The 18,819-nt window shown below is 35.5% G+C and overlaps 1 protein-coding gene across 1 annotated transcript; it reads left to right on the top strand.

Moving 5' to 3' along the window:
* The first annotated feature begins 12,984 nt into the window (after window positions 1-12,984).
* On the top strand, window positions 12,985-13,959 carry LOC101964362 (olfactory receptor 11H12). Its single transcript, XM_013365737.3, has one exon. It carries the CDS (start codon window positions 13,012-13,014, stop codon window positions 13,957-13,959), a length of 948 nt encoding a protein of 315 aa, XP_013221191.1. The 5' UTR covers window positions 12,985-13,011.
* The last annotated feature ends 4,860 nt before the right edge of the window (window positions 13,960-18,819 follow it).

Here is an 18,819-nt window from a genome sequence, read left to right as displayed (position 1 = left end):
ACACTGAACTCAACACTAAGCTATGAAGATAATTATGAAAATAATTCAGACACAATCTCTTCCCTCAAATAACAGTCTTGTGGGATGAGACAGGCAAGCAAAAAACTAATTACCATCCCAGCGGCTAGGGAGGCTGAGGCAGGAGGATTACCAGTTCAAAGCCAGCCTTAGCAATGGTGAGGTGCTTGGCAACTCAGTGAGATCCTGTCTCTAAAAAAAAAAAAAAAAAAAAATACAAAATAGAGCTGGAGATATGGCCCAATGGTAGAGTGCCCCTGAGTTCAATCCCTGATACAAAAAAAAAAAAACACTAATTACCATAAAATGCAATTAAGGTTCTCTAATTGTTATATATACAGGTTGTCATAGGAACACAAAAAGGAAACACCTAAATTTTCTTGGGATGGGCTGTGAGGAATGACTGTTAGGGAGGATTTCAGTCAACATAATGCTTGACTGTATTTTTTGATGGTGAAGGGAGAAGAAAGCATTATATCTCTACTCAGCTTCTAGTTTGAATTCTTTTTCAACCTTTTTGTGAAAGAATATAAGATTTTATATCTTAAGTTCTTGATAGAAACTTGATTCTTTCCTTAATCAACTGTTGAATTTGACATTACCTAATTAAATCTATAAAATTAGTATGGCAATTCCTTCAACACAGAACAATTAGTGTCCGATTTTAATGAGAAATTGTTTATTAAATTCTCTGCTACTCTCTTTAGCATGTAGAAAGCACTCAATAAATGTTATTAGAATATTAATTGTGGTTCATTTTGTGTTTTCTTGTTCTTTATCAGAATCAAAAGCAATCTCATACCCACCTGCTCTGTGAAAGTCACGTCCTATTTCTCTTGGCAAATCTCCTCCATGTGAACTTCCATGGAACATAGAGTATGATTCCTACATTTTTACCCAAAATATACTGTTTGGTTTGGTTTGAGTTTTGATTTTGGTTCTATATGTGTGTGTGCAAATGTGTGTCCATGGTGTTGACAGGCACCTGGCCGATTCCATAACTTGGCTGTTGTGAACTGCACTGCTATCAACATTAATGTTCCCATATCACTATAGTATGCTGATTTTAGTTCTCTTGGATAAATAGCAAGGAGTGGGATAACTGGGTCATATGGTGGTTCTACTCCTTCAGTTTTGAGGAATCTCCATACTGCTTTCTGGAGTGGTTGAACTAATTTGCACTCTCACCAACAATGTGTAAATTTTCCTTTTTCTCCACATCCTCGGGAGCATTTATTATTATTTGTATTCTAATTGGAGTGAGATAAAATATCATTATAGTTTTGATTTGCATTTCCCTGATCATTAGAAATATTGAACATTTTTTCACATATTTGATGGTTATTTGTATTTCTTCTTTTTAGAAGTATCTATTCAGTTCTTTTGCCCATTTATTCATTGTATTATTTGTTTCTTTTGTATTACATTTTTGAGTTCTATACTCTGGATATTAATCCTGTATCCTAGGAGCAGCTGGTAAAGATTGTCTCCCATTCTGTAGGATCTCCCTTCAGATTCATGTTTCCTTTGCTGTGAAGAAACTTTTAAATTTGATACCATCTCATTTGCTGATTCTTGATTTCATTTCTTGACCTTTAGGCATCTTACAAAGGAATTCAATACCAGCACCAGTATGTTGGAGTGTTGAACCTGTGTTTTCTTTTAGAAATTGCAGTGTTTCTGGTCTAATTTCTAGAACTTTGATCCACTTCAGGTTGACTTTGGTGCAGGATGACAGACAGGGATCTAGTTTCATTCTTCTGCACCACTTGTTAAAAAGGTTATCTGTTCTCCAATATGTTTTTGGTACCTTTGTCAAGTATCAGATGACTATATTCATGTGGATTTGCATCTGGGTATTCTATTCTATTCCATTCATCTTCATGTGTGTGTTGATGTTTACACTAAGCGGTTTTTGTTACTATAGCACTTTAGTATAAGTTGATCATATATGTGATTGCTTTTCTTGCTCAGGATTGCTTTGACTATTCTGGGAATTTTATGCTTCCAAATGAATTAATCAAATACTTTCCTCTACTCCAATAATGAAACTGCTGGAAAAGAAATTCAGGAAACTATCCCCTTCAAAATAATCTCCAAAAAAAAAAAATACTTGGGAATAAATCTAACCCAAAGAGGTGAAAGGCTTCTACAATAAACTTAGAACTTAGAAGACAGAAAGTCCACACATAACCTTGTGTTATGGAAAGCTCGGTCCTTGTCCCCAATTCTAATCCAATAAGGAGACATGGTTTTGAGAAAAGGGAAAAAGAATTTTTATTGCTTTGCTAGAAAAGGAGAAACACATGGGACTCCTGTCCCAGATGCTGAGATTCTGCCCATCAGGGAAAACAGAGGGCTTTTAAAGAAGGTATTCAAAGGCTAGATTCCTGGTGTGCCCTGCAAGGGGTCCCAGGTGTGCCCTGAGGCTGTGTTGAAATTCCCTTGTTAATTTGGGGATTAGTCACTTTCTATTTATTCTGGTGGCATTTTCTTCCTGTGGAGAACAGATAACTCAAGGTGTAACAGTGGTCCACTTTATGGTTTGGATATATCCCTGTTGTGCTTGTCACTGCAACTTATTTTTCAAATGGACATGTTTCTTTCTCTTCCTTTCTCTCTGCTCCTCTCTAATATCAGGGGAAATAGGATTACCTTTCTTCCCCATCTGGGGCAGATTTATCTGTTCCTCCATACTTTGGGATGGTACCAGAATATCTCAGAATTAACTATCTCCCAAATTTATAGGTGAATTATAACTCCAACACAGAACGTGTGGAATGTAGCCTTTGAATTACCTCTTTAAAAGCCCCATGTTCCTGCCAATGGGAAGAATCACAGCTTTTGGGACAGGAGTCCCCTTTGTTTCTCCTTTGCTAGCAAAACAATAAGCTTTCTTTTACGTTTTTTCTAAAAACCATGTCCTTGTTACTGGATTGGCATGGGGGAAAAGGACCGAGCTTTCAGCAACAAAGATAATCTTGTTCCTTACCCCCAGCTTAGTGAGGGGGACAGGGAGAAGAGGAAAAGAAAAAAAAAATATTTCTTTTAAAATAAGCTGCAAAGGCTATATTCAAAAGAAAAAATGTACCACTGTTACACTTGGATAGGAAGAATTAATTCTGTCAAACTATCCATATTACTAAAAGCATTATGCAGATTCAGTGTGATTTCTATCAAAAAGCCAATGACATTCTTCACAGAATGAGAAATGGCAATTTGACTGGTAGACATCATAGACCCTTCCTGTCCATGGCTTAGTACAGAGTGAGCAGAGAAAAAGCAGTTTCTCATTCTCCATGGAAAGGAAAAGATAGAGGGCCACATAATCAATCTCTGGCCAGGTTGATTGATGGGATTCTTCTTTTATCCAAGACCAGTATGTAAACCTGGGAGACATGCTCCCTTTACCTAAAACTCAGACATCAAGAAAGAGTCCAGGAAAATGAAGAAACAAGCAAAACTGTGCCCAATAAATAGGCAAGATAAATCAACTTTAATAAAATGGAGCTGAATAATTATCCTGACAGAGTATTCAAAATAACTGTCAGTAAGTATTCAAAATAACTGTCAGAGTATTCAAAATAACTTTCAAAATAAATATCTCTGAATTAAAGAGAATAATGCATGAACCATGTGAGAATTTTTCAAAAAAAAGACAGAAAATATTTTTAACCTACTATTACCAAAAGCTCGGTCCTGGTCCCAGATGACAATGCATACCAATTTAATAATAAATATGTTTTATTTATTTATTTGTCATACATGTTATACATGACAGCAGAATGTATTTTGATTCATCGAACAAGATTGGAGCACATTTTTTTCACTTCTCTGGTTGTACAGAAAGTAGAGTCACACCATTCATGTCTTCATACATGTACCTAGGGTAATGATGCCCATCTCATTCCACCACCTTCCCTACCCCCAAACTCCCTCTACTCACCTCCCTCCCCTTTGCCCAAAGTTCTTCCATCCCTCCCATGCCCCCCACCCCCATATGGATCATTATCTACTTATCAGAGAAAACATTTGGCCCTTTCTTTTGAAGTAAGGCATGGTTTTGAGAAAAAGGAAAAAGAAGTTTTATTGCTTTGTTAGCAAAGGAGAAATATAGGGGACTCCAGTCATAGGGGCTATGATTCTGCTCATCAGGAGGAACAGGGGTATTTAAAAAAACTCTTCAAACATTGCATTCCAGGTATGCTCTGGTAGGGGTCCTAGGGTGCCTTGACAGTATGTTAGGACCCACTTGATTATTTGGGAGATATTCACTTATATACTGGCAGATATTTCCTTCCTGTGGTGTGTTTAAGGACAATTAAGTAGGGGAAAGATAACACTGTCTCCTTAATCTTGTTAAGGAGGGGAGAGAGGAGAAGACAGAAAAAAAAATATGTGTCCTTTTAAAAATAAGCCTCAGCAATTATCAAGAATACAAGCAACAATAAGTGTTGGCGAGGAAGTAAGGAAAAAGTTACACTCCTACATTGCTGGCAGGACTGCAAATTGGTACAACCACTCTGAATAGCAATAGGGAGATTCCTTATAACACTTGGAATAGAACCACCATTTGACCCAGTTATCTCACTCTTTGGTCTATACCCAAAGGATTTAAAACCAGCATACTATGGTGATGCAGCCACATCAATATTTATAGCAGCTCAATTCACAATAGCTAAGCTGTGGAACCAACCTAGATGCCCTTCAATAGATGAATGAATAAAAAACTGTAGTCTATACACACAATGGAATGTCACTCAGCATTAAAAGAGAATAAAATTATGGCATTTGCAGGTAAATGGATGGAGTTGGAGAATATCATGCTAAGCGAAGTAAGCCAACCCCAAAAAACCAAAGGCCAAATGTTCTCTGATAAGTGGATACTAAAGCATAATGCGGGAAGGAACATGGGAAGAATGGAAGAACTTTGATTAGGCAAAGGGGGGGGGATAGGGGCATGGTGGTAGGTAAGATGGTGGAATGAGGCCAACATCATTACCCTAGGTATATGTATGATTGCACAAATAGTGTGACTCTGCATTGTGTACAACCAGAGAAATGAAAACTTGTGCTCCATTTTTGTGCAATTAAACAAAATGCATTCTGCTGTCATGTGTAACTAATTAAAAAAATTTTTAAAAAAATAAATAAATAAAAATAAGTCTCAGAGCAATGAGGGCTATATTCAAAAGGTGAAGTGGACCACTATTATAGTACAGAAATCATGGAGCTGAAAAACAATAGCTAAACTGAAGTCCTATTCACCATAGGACTTCAACACAGACTGCACCAAGCAGAAGAGTTAGTAAACTTGAAGATAGGCTGTTGTAAATAATTCATCTATAAGAGCAAAAAAAAATTTTAAGTACAGAAAGGTTAAAAGTTTTAATGGGACACTAGCAACTGGACTAACACATACTTCAGGGGACTCTAAGAAGGAGAGGGGAAGACAATAAATCAATTAAAATGAATAAAGGATAAAAATTTAACAAAATTGGGGGAGAAAATGGACATCCACAAGAAAAAGGCTCAAAGAAGTTCAAATAAACCCAAAGGAATCCACATTGACAATTATAATCAAATTGTTAAAAACAAAGAGAATTTTGGAACCAACAAGAAAAAAAGCAACTTTTGACAAAAAGATATGTTTAAAGCATTAGAAAAACTAGGGATAACAGGAACTTACCTCAAAATTGTAAAAGCTATATATGCAAAACCTCAGGCTAGCATCATTCTAAATGGAAAAAAACTGAAGGCATTCCCTCTAAAATCTGGAACAAGACAGGGATGTCCTTTCTCACCGCTTCTATTCAATATAGTTCTCGAAACACTGGCCAGAGCAATTAGACAGACGAAAGAAATTAAAGGCATAAAAATAGGAAAAGAAGAACTTAAATTATCACTATTTGCGGATGATATGATCCTATACCTAGAAGACACAAAAGAGTCTACAAAGAAACTACTAGAGCAAAGTGGCAGGATATAAAATCAACATGCATAAATCTAAGGCATTCCTGTATATTAGCGACAAATCTTCTGAACTGGAAATGAGGAAAACCACCCCATTCACAATATCCTCAAAAAAAATAAAATACTTGGGAATCAACCTAACAAAAGAGGTGAAAGATTTATACAATGAAAACTACAGAACCCTAAAGACAGAAATAGAAGAAGATCTTAGAAGATGGAAAAATATACCCTGTTCATGGGTAGGCAGAACTAACATCATCAAAATGGCGATATTACCAAAAGTCCTCTATAGGTTCAATGCAATGCCAATCAAAATCCCAACGACATTTCTTGTAGAAATAGATAAAGCAATCATGAAATTCATATAGAAAAATAAAAGACCCAGAATAGCAAAAGCAATTCTAAGCAGGAAGTGTGAATCAGGAGGTGTAGTGATACCAGATTTCAAACTGTACTACAAAGCAATAGTAACAAAAACAACGTGGTACTGGTACCAAAACAGGAGGGTGGACCAATGTTACAGAATAGAGGACACAGAAACCAATCCACAAAATTACAACTATCTTATATTCGATAAAGGGGCTAAAAGCATGCAATGGAGGAAGGATAGCATCTTCAACACATGGTGCTGGGAAAACTGGAAATCCATTTGCAAAAAAATAAAACTGAATCCCCTCCTCTCACCATGCACAAAAGTCAACTCAAAATGGATCAAGGACCTTGGTATCAAATCAGAGACTATGCATCTGATAGAAGAAAAGGTTGGCTCTGATCTACATATTGTGGGGTTAGGCTCTAAATTCCTTAATAGGACACCCATAGCACAAGAGTTAATAACAAGAATCAACAAATTGGACTTACTTAAACTAAAAAGTTTTTTCTCAGCAAGAGAAACAATAAGAGAGGTAAACAGGGAGCCTACATCATGGGAACAAAATTTTACTCCTCACACTTCAGATAGAGCCCTAATATCCAGAGTATACAAAGAACTCAAAAAATTAGACAATAAGAAAACAAATAACCCAATCAACAAATAGGCCAAAGACCCAAACAGACACTTATCAGAGGAGGACATACAATCAATCAATAAGTACATGAAAAAATGCTCACCATCTCTAGCAGTCAGAGAAATGCAAATTCAAAACCACTCTAAGATACCATCTCACTCCAGTAAGATTGGCAGCCATTATGAAGTCAAACAACAACAAGTGCTGGCGAGGATGTGGGGAAAAGGGTACTCTTGTACATTGCTGGTGGGACTGCAAATTGGTGCGGCCAATATGGAAAGCAGTATGGAGATTCCTTGGAAAGTTGGGAATGGAACCACCATTTGACCCAGCTATTGCCCTTCTCAGACTATTCCCTGAAGACCTTAAAAGAGCACACTACAGGGATACTGCCACATCGATGTTCATAGCAGCACAATTCACAATAGCTATACTGTGGAACCAACCCTGATGCCCCTCAATAGATGAATGGATAAAAAAATGTGGCATTTATACACAATGGAGTACTACGCAGCACTAAGAAATGACAAAATCATGGAATTTGCAGGGAAATGGATGGCATTACAGCAGATTATGCTAAGTGAAGCTAGCCAATCCCTAAAAAACAAATGCCAAATGTCTTCTTTGATATAATGAGAGCAACTAAGAACAGAGCAGGGAGGAAGAGCAGGAGGAAAAGATTAACATTAAACAGAGTCATGAGGTGGGAGGGAAAGGGAGAGAAAAGGGAAATTGCATGGAAATGGAAGGAGACCCTCATTGTTATACAAAATTACATATAAGAGGTTGTGAGGGGAATGGGAAAAAATAAGGAGAGAAATAAATTACAGTAGATGGGGTAGAGAGAGAAGATGGGAGGGGAGGGGAGGAGGATAGTAGAGGATAGGAAAGGTAGCAGAATACAACAGTTACTATTATGGCATTATGTAAAAATGTCAATGTGTAACCGATGTGATTCTGCAATCTTTGTAATGTTTTGAAAAACCAGTAAAAAAAAGATATGAGAAATAGAGTCCTGTAGTTTATTTTCAGAATATAGTATTTAGCTTTAAATGTAAAACTTGTAATATAATATTTGAAAAAAAAAGCTTGTGATATAATATAAAACTTGTGATATAAGAAAGGCATCTGGAGGGGAGAACAGAATGGAAAGTTACAAGCTGTTAACACCAGAGTGTAAAAATTCACAGCTCTTTGAGAAACAGAAGGTGAGAAGAAAGGCCCTTCACCCCCACCTGATCAATGGAGATAAACAGTGTACTTGCCATATGGTACTTGATCCCAGGGGACTTTCTTACCACAGAGCACAAAGAGAGGTAAGGACAAGAAAAGGTAGATTTCTTTAAATTACTCAATAGGAGACAGTAAAACCTAGGCGACATTCCAGAAGATTGTGTACTCCATGGTACTCAACCAATGAGGAACTGGGAAAGCAATCTTGTGCTGTAGGAAATAAAACACTGGTTGTACCCAATCTGAGGATCTCTGACATCCAGGCACCTGATCTTGAAAGACCAGCATTGAAGTAAAGCCTGGCTTTTGCTGTAACTTCTGTCTTTTAACCCATTCTTTGGGCTTGAACAGGTGAGTGTGTTTCTCACAATGGGAACCACCAAATCAAAATTTTCTTAGGAGAAAACCTGCAGGTCAGTAGGAAGGGGGAGGAGATTTAAAATACTAGATGGAAAACAAACAGGGGTTGGGGATGTGGCTCAAGTGGTAGTGCACTCTCCTGGCATGCGTGAGGCACTGGGTTCGATCCTCAGCACCACATAAAAAAATAAAGATATTGTGTCCACCTAAAAAAACTAAAAAGTAAATATTAAAAAAAGAAAACAAACAAACAAACAAACAAAAGATCCTGCCAACTAAGAAGACTATATGGGCAAAATCACCCTTCAAATACTGAAAACCGGTAAAGAAACAAAAGCTATGGGAGTTTTATTACCCCTCCATGTGACTAAAAGATGTTTTTTCAAGTTCAAATGGCCCTGATTTAAAACATGAAAACATACTAACTAACTATAAAGGCAAGTATATCATCAAAATCCCATTGTTCTAATACTATATTGGTGGTGAGTGAATAACTTTTTATTTTAATATAAATGTTAAGGATCAGAGTAACATCAACAAGATGGAAGAAGAGAAGTTCTTTGGTTCCATTCTCTTCTAAAAAACCCAGCTAGCAAATATCCACAGTCAAGAATGCCCCTGTGAATATCCCAGAACTCGGGGGTGACAGACACACCCTCTTCATTGCAGAGCTGAGAAAAGACATGGAAAGAGGAAGGTTCTCTGACCACATCAGCCCTCCCCCAAGCCAATGTAGTACCACAGATGGACAATTCCCGTGGACCAGCGGTTTCTACAGTGGGAGTGAGTTGGAAGGAGGCATTCGGCTTCCTCACCATTCCAGGACCCATCACAGGAAGCTCAATCCTGTCTCATTTGAAGTGAAACTGAATGAAACTAAGAAGCTTCTGCATAGCAAGAAAACCAACAGAAGAAAAAGGTAACATCTGGAAGGGAAAGAATATTTCTAAGCCATATAAGGGCTGTGGGAATAGAAAAAAATCAAATAATCTGATGTTTTAAAAATGAGCAAGCCCAGTGTCACACGTCTATAATTGAGGGAGGAGGATCATGTGTTCAAAGCCAGCCTCAGCAAAAGCAAGATGCTAAGCAACTCTGTGAGACTCTATCTCTTAATAAAATACAAAATAGGGGTGGGGATGTGGCTCAGGGTCACTTGAGAGCTCCTGAGTTCAATTCCTGTTTGTTGTTTTTTTGTGTTTTTTTTTAAAGGGCAAGGAATCTGAATATGCATTTCTTAAAAGAAAATGTACAAATGGCCAGCAAGTATATGAAAAAAAAGCTTGGGCATAATTAACTATCAGGGAAATACAAACAAGAATTACAATGAGATACCATCTCACAAGAAAAGTAAAAAAAATGGAGTAATAAATCAATTATGGAGAATTAAGAAATTTGGACTTTATTTTGAGAATAATGACACCACTGTTTTTATATTTTCATTTTATTATATTTTTTTAAGTACTGAGGCTTGAACCCAGGGGGACACTTTGCCATTTTGCTACATCCCCACTCCTTTTTATTTTTAGACAGGATCACTAAGGCTGGCCTTGAACTAATGATGCTCCTACCTCATCATCCTGAATCACTGAGTTGGCAGGCGTGCTCTTCTGGGACCAGGTCTGTTGATGGCTTTTGAGCAGGCAAATAAATAAGTTCAAAGCTACATTTCAAGAGTTATTAGGGAGTGAGGTAGATTGAGTAAGAGGTAATAAAGGGTCTAAATTATTTTTTCCTAAAAATGTCGAAGTGAGGACATTTTTATTCATTTTCATCAGATTCGTACAGAAACAAGTGTTCCTAGGGTATGCATTGCTGATGTCCTCAGTATTTTATACCACTTGGTCTGAGCATTTATTACCACCTAGTGTTTTAGTCATACTACATAAACCTTGAATTACATAAGGTAAAAATGGAAGGGACACTAATTAATAAAACTAAATACTTTTTGCATGTATGAATATGCCACAATGCACCACCACCAAAAACAAAAAGTTCATAGTTTACATTAGAGTTTATTCTTGTGTTGTTTATTATATGGGTTTTGATAAATGTGTAATGGCATGTATCCACAGTATAGCACCATACAGAATAGTTTCACAGACCTAAAATCCTCTGTGCAAGGCCTATCATCCTTCCCTCATCAAAGCACTTGGTTCTAATTTAACTTCCCCACCCTCATTGTCATTGTCTGACACAAAGGCATCCTAATCCCAGAACAAAAGACAAATGACAAAAATAAATATTTTGGTAGTGAGGGTTAGCAAGGAAAAATTAGGGGTGGTGGGTTATAAGGGAATCTATTCCTGAATTGGTTTTTAAAGTAAGGAAAACAGAATATTAACAGAGTATGTTATACAGGACATTTGTATAGAGAGAAAAGAAGAAATTGGGTTTGTAACAGTAATGACCAGAAGCAATAAAAGCAATAAAAATAAAACAGTTGTTACATAAAAAATGAAATAAATACTTTTCTCATGCTGAGAAGCCATTCAAGTAATTTAAATATTAATACTTCTTTTACTTACCTTTCATATCTAAAGAATCCTATCATGCTAAGTGCTTTTTCTAAATCCTATAAATTTTCATTTAATACCTACAATGTTTGTAACTCAACATTTTCTTGCCAGGCATGTAATACATACCTATAATCCCAGGGACTTACACAGGAGGATTGCAAGTTCAAAGCCAGCCTCAGCAATTTATCAAGGCCCCAAGCAACTTAGCGAGACCCTGTCTCTAAATAAAATATAAAATAAATAAAACATAGTAAAAGGGGGACTGGGGATGTGGCTCAGTGATTAAGCACCCCCTGGGTTCAATCCCTGCTATTTAAAAAAATCTTATTGAGTTCTGTTTCCTTCAGTATATGGAACAACAGAGATTATGAATAATTTCTCAACTTCATGTCGGAACATTTGGAAATGTATTGTGTGTCTCATTTTTCCTCAAACTATGTCTTCTGGAAGTTTCTAGGTTCTGTATTCCAAATGGTCATGCTCTTTGTAAGTCAATGGTACCTTAAAGAAGTTTCCCATCTCTACTGGTTTCTCAAAGAATGTGTAATCATTAGCTTCTTAAAGACCCACTGGCTTAGAAGAGAAGTTTTTCCCTAATGCTACAGAGGCCAAGTCCCAAGAGAATAGGAGATAAAGAAAGCACATTCTTAATTTTTGTGCAGCAGTAAAAGTCATTATCTAGTGATTATAAAAGAAGTCATTTTAAGATTTAGGTCATATCAAAACTGTGATGGCTTCATTTTGGGGGTACTGCTAAAGGTTGTGACACCTCTAAATTATTCTCCTCTTATTCCATAATTTCTTAAAATTGATTTATGAATGCTTCTGGTTTAAAAAGAGATACCTATATTGAAGAGACGAATAAATATACCTTTCTCTTCAGGACTTCCCTGAGCATCAGTGTGCAGACAAGGCTGGAAGGAAAAACTCTTGAAAATTTTCTTTTGCCTAAAATATAAGCCCTAACAACTTTCAGGACTCATATCCCTGTATATTTTTTAAAGTTTTTATTTTCATGTAACAAATCCCTGACATCTTTCTCATAAAATGTGGGATGAAGGAAATTTATGACAAAAGAAAATATTTGACTTATTTATTAGAAATTTTTAGTTTTACACAGGCATATGAGAAAAATCAACCCCAATATTCTATGAGGGGAAAGAAAATACTTTAAAAAAGGAAGTTCCATGCTTGGATCTTATTTTTCAAACTTCTGCACATATTGACCAAATAAATATAACATTGCTGTGTTAATATAGGAAATCTATCAGCCTATGAAACAAAGTGAAAGATCAGGCAAAAGCTTACAGACTCTCTTTCTTCAGAAGATCTTGTAACATTACAATTTCAAAAGTCAGTATTGGTGAGTAACTTTATAAAATTGCAGTTTTATGGTGCTCAAGCTAATAGCAACCATGGAAATTCAGGAATAATGGCTTTAAGGTGATTTCTACTTACTTACTATAAAATATGTTCATTTCTGCATATTTAAATAAAGTTAAGTAATATATTTAACTGAACTATAAATATTATACTATAAGTAGGATTTGGGCTAAGAAACAAATACTTTTATTAAGGGTCAATTTTTGTGTTACATGTTTGCCAGAAACTATACAGATCATTCCTGACCCAAAATAACAGACTTACAAAATGAGTTTAATTTTATCTAGTTCAACTGTGGTCATATAGGAAGAAATTTAGAACAGGCAAACATTTGTTTTTGTGTGGAAAACTGGTATTTTTTAAAAAATCAGTGTATGCAACGAAGAAAAAAAATTAAAGTATGATATATTTTGACAATTCTTTTAAAAAATGATCCATGTCTGTTTTTGTCTCTTTACTCATTAAAAAGAGATACATTTTAAACTATATGTCTCTTGACCTTGCAGGATACCGATCTAATGAATATCTCTGAGCTAGAGTCCAACTTTGCTTCTGTAAGAGAATTTATACTCCAAGGTTTCTCTTGTGAGTGGAGGATTCAGATCTTCCTCTTCTCTCTCTTCACTACAACCTACGTGTTCACCATAACTGGGAATGGGACCATTGTTTGTGCACTGTTGTGTGACAAGCGACTTCACACTCCCATGTACATGTTCCTGGGGAATTTCTCCTTTCTAGAGATCTGGTATGTCTCTTCTACAGTCCCCAAGATGTTGGTCAACTTCCTGTCGGAGAAAAAAACCATCTCCTTTGCTGGGTGCTTCCTCCAGTTCTATTTCTTTTTCTCATTGGGTACATCGGAATGCTTGCTTTTGACTGTCATGGCCTTTGATCGGTATCTAGCTATCTGCCGTCCCCTGCACTACCCTAATATCATGACTGGGAATTCCTGTATCAAACTGGTCATTATCTGCTGGATTTGTGGGTTTCTGTGGTTCTTAATTCCCATTGCCCTCATCTCTCAAATGCCTTTCTGTGGACCAAACACTATTGACCATGTTGTGTGTGATCCAGGGCCACTCTTTGCGTTAGCGTGTGCCACAGCCCCAGGAACTCAAATGCTGTGCTACACTTTAAGCTCATTAGTTATCTTTGGTAACTTTTTCTTTATTCTTGGGTCCTATACTCTGGTCCTGATAGCTGTGCTACGTATGCCTTCAGCCTCTGGAAGACATAAAGCCTTCTCCACCTGTGGGTCTCACTTGGCCGTGGTATCGCTGTTCTATGGTTCTCTGATGGTCATGTACGTGAGCCCAGGACTGGGACATTCTGCTGGGATGCAGAAAGTTGCAACATTGTTTTATGCTATGGTGACCCCACTATTTAACCCCCTTATCTACAGCCTCCGAAATAAGGAAATAAAGGCAGCCATGAGGAAAATTATGGGGATTCCTAACATAATCTGAGGTCTATTGGATGGTTTCTGTATGATCAGGTCAGTATAGTCAAACAAGATGCATTAAGAATTATATAGTTTTCCACATCTACAAATGTGAATAGTGATATTTACTATATTAGCTATGAAATTAAACATCTGTAGGCCTCTTTGTAGAATTAGAGTGGCCAGATTACATAGATAAATGGATGCCTGTAGCTTCTTGTTGGAACTCGTGTGTATTAACTGAGGAAGGTACATGTTGGGTGTTTTCTGGATAGTTTTCATATGATTTATATATAAAAAACTTCTGTTCTATTTGATGATATAAATTTATAGTTATGAGATAAATAAAATTATAAGTATGTCATTTGGTTTGTTTTGTTAGTTGATTATAAACAAAAGGAGGAAAATATAATTTCTTGATTGTGGTTCTTACCCTATGTGCCTTTATTATATGGTCATTCCTGATAAATAAGCCCTTGAATGATTTATTAAAATTTTGGGGGGACAATAAAATATTCTAGCCTAATGATATCTAAATGTATGCTGTTTTATTTATATATTACCTTTTACTAAGCCTCTAAGGAGAAGCTTCTAATTTTATGTACAGCAACATCAGTTGGAATTATTAGAAATACAGTGTCCTGGGCACTTAATTTTTTACCTAAATGAGGAATCACCAAAAACTTCATGGGTCCTTTGAGTTTTAGATAATAGAATATTTTCTCCTAAGTATCAAACAGGGAAATTACTTACTTGGGAATAAATTGCAAGAGCTCAAAAAAAATGACTATTCATTGTTATGTGTTGTTGAAACTATGAAAAAAAAATTAAGAAAAACTTTTAAATGATAAAAACATCCAGAATTCAATCTAATGTAGTTATTTTTATTTATATGTGTTTTGTTTAATATAATGTGGAATTTGTTTCCATATTATAGCAAATTTTATAGTTATTGCTTTTAGTAATCATAATATTCCACTGAGCAAATATGATATGGGTTGTGAATTTTTATGTGGTGAGGTGAACATTTTCCTAGAAGGAGGGCTTTACTTCCAAGGAACTAAGAATTCTTTTTTAAAGGAGTAAGAAAAGTTATATTTAGGAGGAGAAATGTAAGAAAAATGAATACCACCACCACAAAATAATCTCTTATAGAATTAGTACAGGTTACTGAACACTCCAATATCCTCTTTTCATTTACTACCAATTCTCCTTTTGGACATTATAGTTACCCCTATTTTTTGGTTATAAAATAATATCTCAATCAAATCTTCATAAAGATTTGCCATGAAAATATTTTGCCAACTTAAGATTCATTGTCTAATTCAAAACAGAACTGTCCCAGAAAATTCAGGATATGGGAATATTACATGCATCTAGCAATTCTATTTTTAGGGCTTTTTTGTCTTAAAACAGTGTCTTGAAAAAGAGATGATTATTCAATTCAAAAGGCAGGAATGCATTTGTAAATTTTGGCATGAACATTTCAGAAGGAAAAATATTTGCTCCTTTGATATAAGAAGTTGTCAAACTCCTCATTCAATCTTACTACAGAAACTGACATATAATTCTCACTTATACAGCCCCATGGTGTGTTTCCTATTTCTACATCCCTTTCCAGGGAATGTGATTATTTAATTTCCTGAGCTTGATCAGAAAAGACCTCAAGAAGAACGACTGGCAATATTTCCACTATAATATCACAATTCCTTGACTTTGATCACTAAGTTAATAACTTTATGCAGCCACTAGCTTTTCAACAATTTTGTCTTATAATTCCAAATATTATGATTGGTTCACAGTACTTTCCATAATGCTAAATTATTTACACTACGAATTAACATACTGTATTTTTTTCAAATCCAAACTATATCGTTGAGAGAGAAAGAGGGGAAGAGAAAAAGAGTATTAGGGATGGCAATAAAAAGGATAGAAGTTTTTTCCCCCTCAGCTTTTAGACTTTCAAAAGAGCACAATAGGGTAACATTTAAAAATAACTGTGCTGGTTAGTGGTTTCCTCAATGAAAATGAAAATAGACAGTCAGAATTTTTTACTTTTAAATATGAATCATGAAGTTTATTAGCTGCAACCACACTCTCTACCACTAAAGAAGGAAAGGGCCAGAACTTTGGAATTAGGTAGGTTGATTTCAAATCTAAATTATTTGGCTTTTTTGCCTTGAATTGTTTAATCAAAAAAAATAGAGCTAATAATAATATGTCAGAGAGTGGCTGAGATGAATAAATGAGATGAATCAGAATACCATATTATACATATTGTGTATGGAATCAATTTCAATTAACATTATTCATGTCTTTCATTTTAAAACCCTTTGCATTTATAAAACACTTTCACATAGATGCTCAGTTAAATTTTGCAGTTTCTGTCACTTAAGTAGGGTAGATATTTCCATACTTATTTTATAAATGAGACTCAAAGAAAGTAAATACATTGTCGAAGGTCATGTTCAGTAAGTGAAGGAATTAGTTCTGACTAGGAGTTCAGTCACCTTTCTGCTGTACCATGTCCACTCCTGGGAACTATGGCTGAGTCCTCTGTGTCTGCCTTCAGCACGATGTGGCCATGCTGACCAAAGAGCAGGATTTGTGAAGGACAAATGAGTGTAGGATAACACAAAGGAATTTCTTCTCAGCTATTTTGGGAGAAAAACTACACAAATTATATGAAAATACATGAAAATATTTAATATGTAAAATATGTATTGAGTGAAAAAGGAAGACCATAAAACGTTATTATATAATTTTACATAGAGTCAGGATGTGGGTAACTTAGATTGTTTATTTCCTCTTTTATGTTAACATCTGTCTAAATTTTCCATGATAAAAATGTATGTTACTTCTAATTTGGGTGTGGAACTTAGAAAACTAATGTCTAGGAATGAATACATAACTTCGAGCAATGCTGTTAGACACCACCTACCTAAGCTTCCCTGCTACTCTGTGCATAAGAAATGAATACTGCTGCAGCTAGGATAACCTTTATAATGGTATCTTTGCAGAGCTTCTCAGAGAGTTTTCCATGTGGGCATTTTGTAGAGAAGTGGACATTTAGGACCCTGGTAACTGTATTTCTCTCAGAAGCAGCTCTTTACGTACAGGGATAAGGGATCTGTAGCTGCAAACTCTGACTTTGCAATTTTCCTTCTTAATGCTTGGAAGAGAAGTAAAGAAAAACAATGGAGGGAAATGCCATGCAGTCACATGAATCGCTAATGAACCTTCCCAAACAGGAATGTTTTCCCCAGGAACTTCTATCTGTATCTGTCTCTGCCCTGAGCCCCCTGCTTATCACTAGCATAAGCACCAGTTTTCATTAAAAGTTTAAATAAAAATATGTTTTGTATACCTACCCACTATATATCTGTGTTTTTTTATAACAATGTATCTTAAATCCTCACCCCTTTCAAATAAGTCATTTATTTGTCAAAATATACATTTAATCATTTTAATAAAAGCAGATCCATTTTTTTAATGAAAATTCAACCATCTCCAAAGAAGAATCCAGGATTTAAGGAACTGTATTACTTAATAAAAAGTAATTATTGTGGAATAATACTAACTTTTTATTAAGTAATAATTATTAAGGAATAAATGATAACTTTTGATCAAATATTGCAGCTACTCCACTTATTACCCACCAAAGTGTTAGAAACAAAAAGGAAACTCAGCTTCTATCCAACGACTCAGAATTATCATGTGTATTAAGCTTAGATTGAGCTACCTAGAATAGAAGCTCAAGTAACAAGACATAGTGGTTAGATGTCTGGTTTCTCCCCCCTCACCTCTGTCTTATTAATACTTCTAAGAGGTCTATGGCAACCTGGAGATAGCAGTTCTAAGACATCATTGGGCACCCTGGCTCTTCTGCAGTTTTCAGGAATCCTTCTTAATATATATTTCCTTTCTCAAGGCCACCTTATTATCTGAAGATGACAGTAAAAGCTTCAGTCAGCAAAAAGAGGCAAACCTATGACCTACTTGTGTTATTGCTTTCACATAAGTGTGTCAACTAACGACTCCTAAAAACAAGAGAGGCTGCACCATTTAATTTTTTAAACTAGGCACATTGTTATCAGAATAAAATTGAGGTTGTATTAGGCACAAAATAAGAAATATAATGATAAAAATTTAGAAGTGGCCCCTTTTCTTAGAAGTCTTACTTTAGGAGGTTGATATTACTTACATAAATCTTTTTTTTAATTTTTTAAGTTGTAGATGGACAAATACCTTTATTTTGTTGCTTTTATTTTTATGTGGTGCTGAAGAATGGAACCCAGTGCCTCACATGTGTGAGGCAAGCACTCTATCACGGAGCTGCAACCCCAGCCCCACATAAATCTTCATATACAAATAAACAGCAGGATAAACAAATTTAATAGGAAAGATTCCAAAGACAAAATTTTAATCAGAAAAAAAAATCACTCTGGAGTTTAGGATTTTGTAGTAAAAACTCATAAATATGTGTAGAAAACTAAACTAACTTTGTTTCCTAATTTTCAATAGAACAAAAATCCTTCACATGGTATTTGAAAACTGCTTGAAATAAGAGATGAGAAAACTACTCAAATATCTATAAAATCAAACTTGCAACAGACGTTGTTATTATAAGAGCAGAAGCAAAATAATATCAAAATTTTTTTCACTCAAATCAAAGGAGATATGAATCTAAATCTGGGGGTCTTTCTTGTATTGGGATATTAAATAATCAACACCTAGTTATGATTTTATGACTTTCTTCCCAGAAATTTCCCCAAGACTCAAATATTCTGGAAAAGAAGATCCTACCATTTGGAGAGAAATCAGCCTTTCCCTTCCCTTCTTTTACTCTGCACTTCCAACCTCAGTGGCAAAGTCAAGTTCCCTT

This window comes from Ictidomys tridecemlineatus, chromosome 5 (assembly GCF_052094955.1).
Source record: "Ictidomys tridecemlineatus isolate mIctTri1 chromosome 5, mIctTri1.hap1, whole genome shotgun sequence".
Taxonomy (NCBI): domain Eukaryota; kingdom Metazoa; phylum Chordata; class Mammalia; order Rodentia; family Sciuridae; genus Ictidomys; species Ictidomys tridecemlineatus.
This window is presented reverse-complemented; position numbering and strand designations above follow the sequence as displayed.

Bases quoted from the DNA above. Each gene is read 5' to 3' on its own strand.
- LOC101964362 (XM_013365737.3), top strand. From the start codon at position 13,012: ATGAATATCTCTGAGCTAGAGTCCAACTTTGCTTCTGTAAGAGAATTT.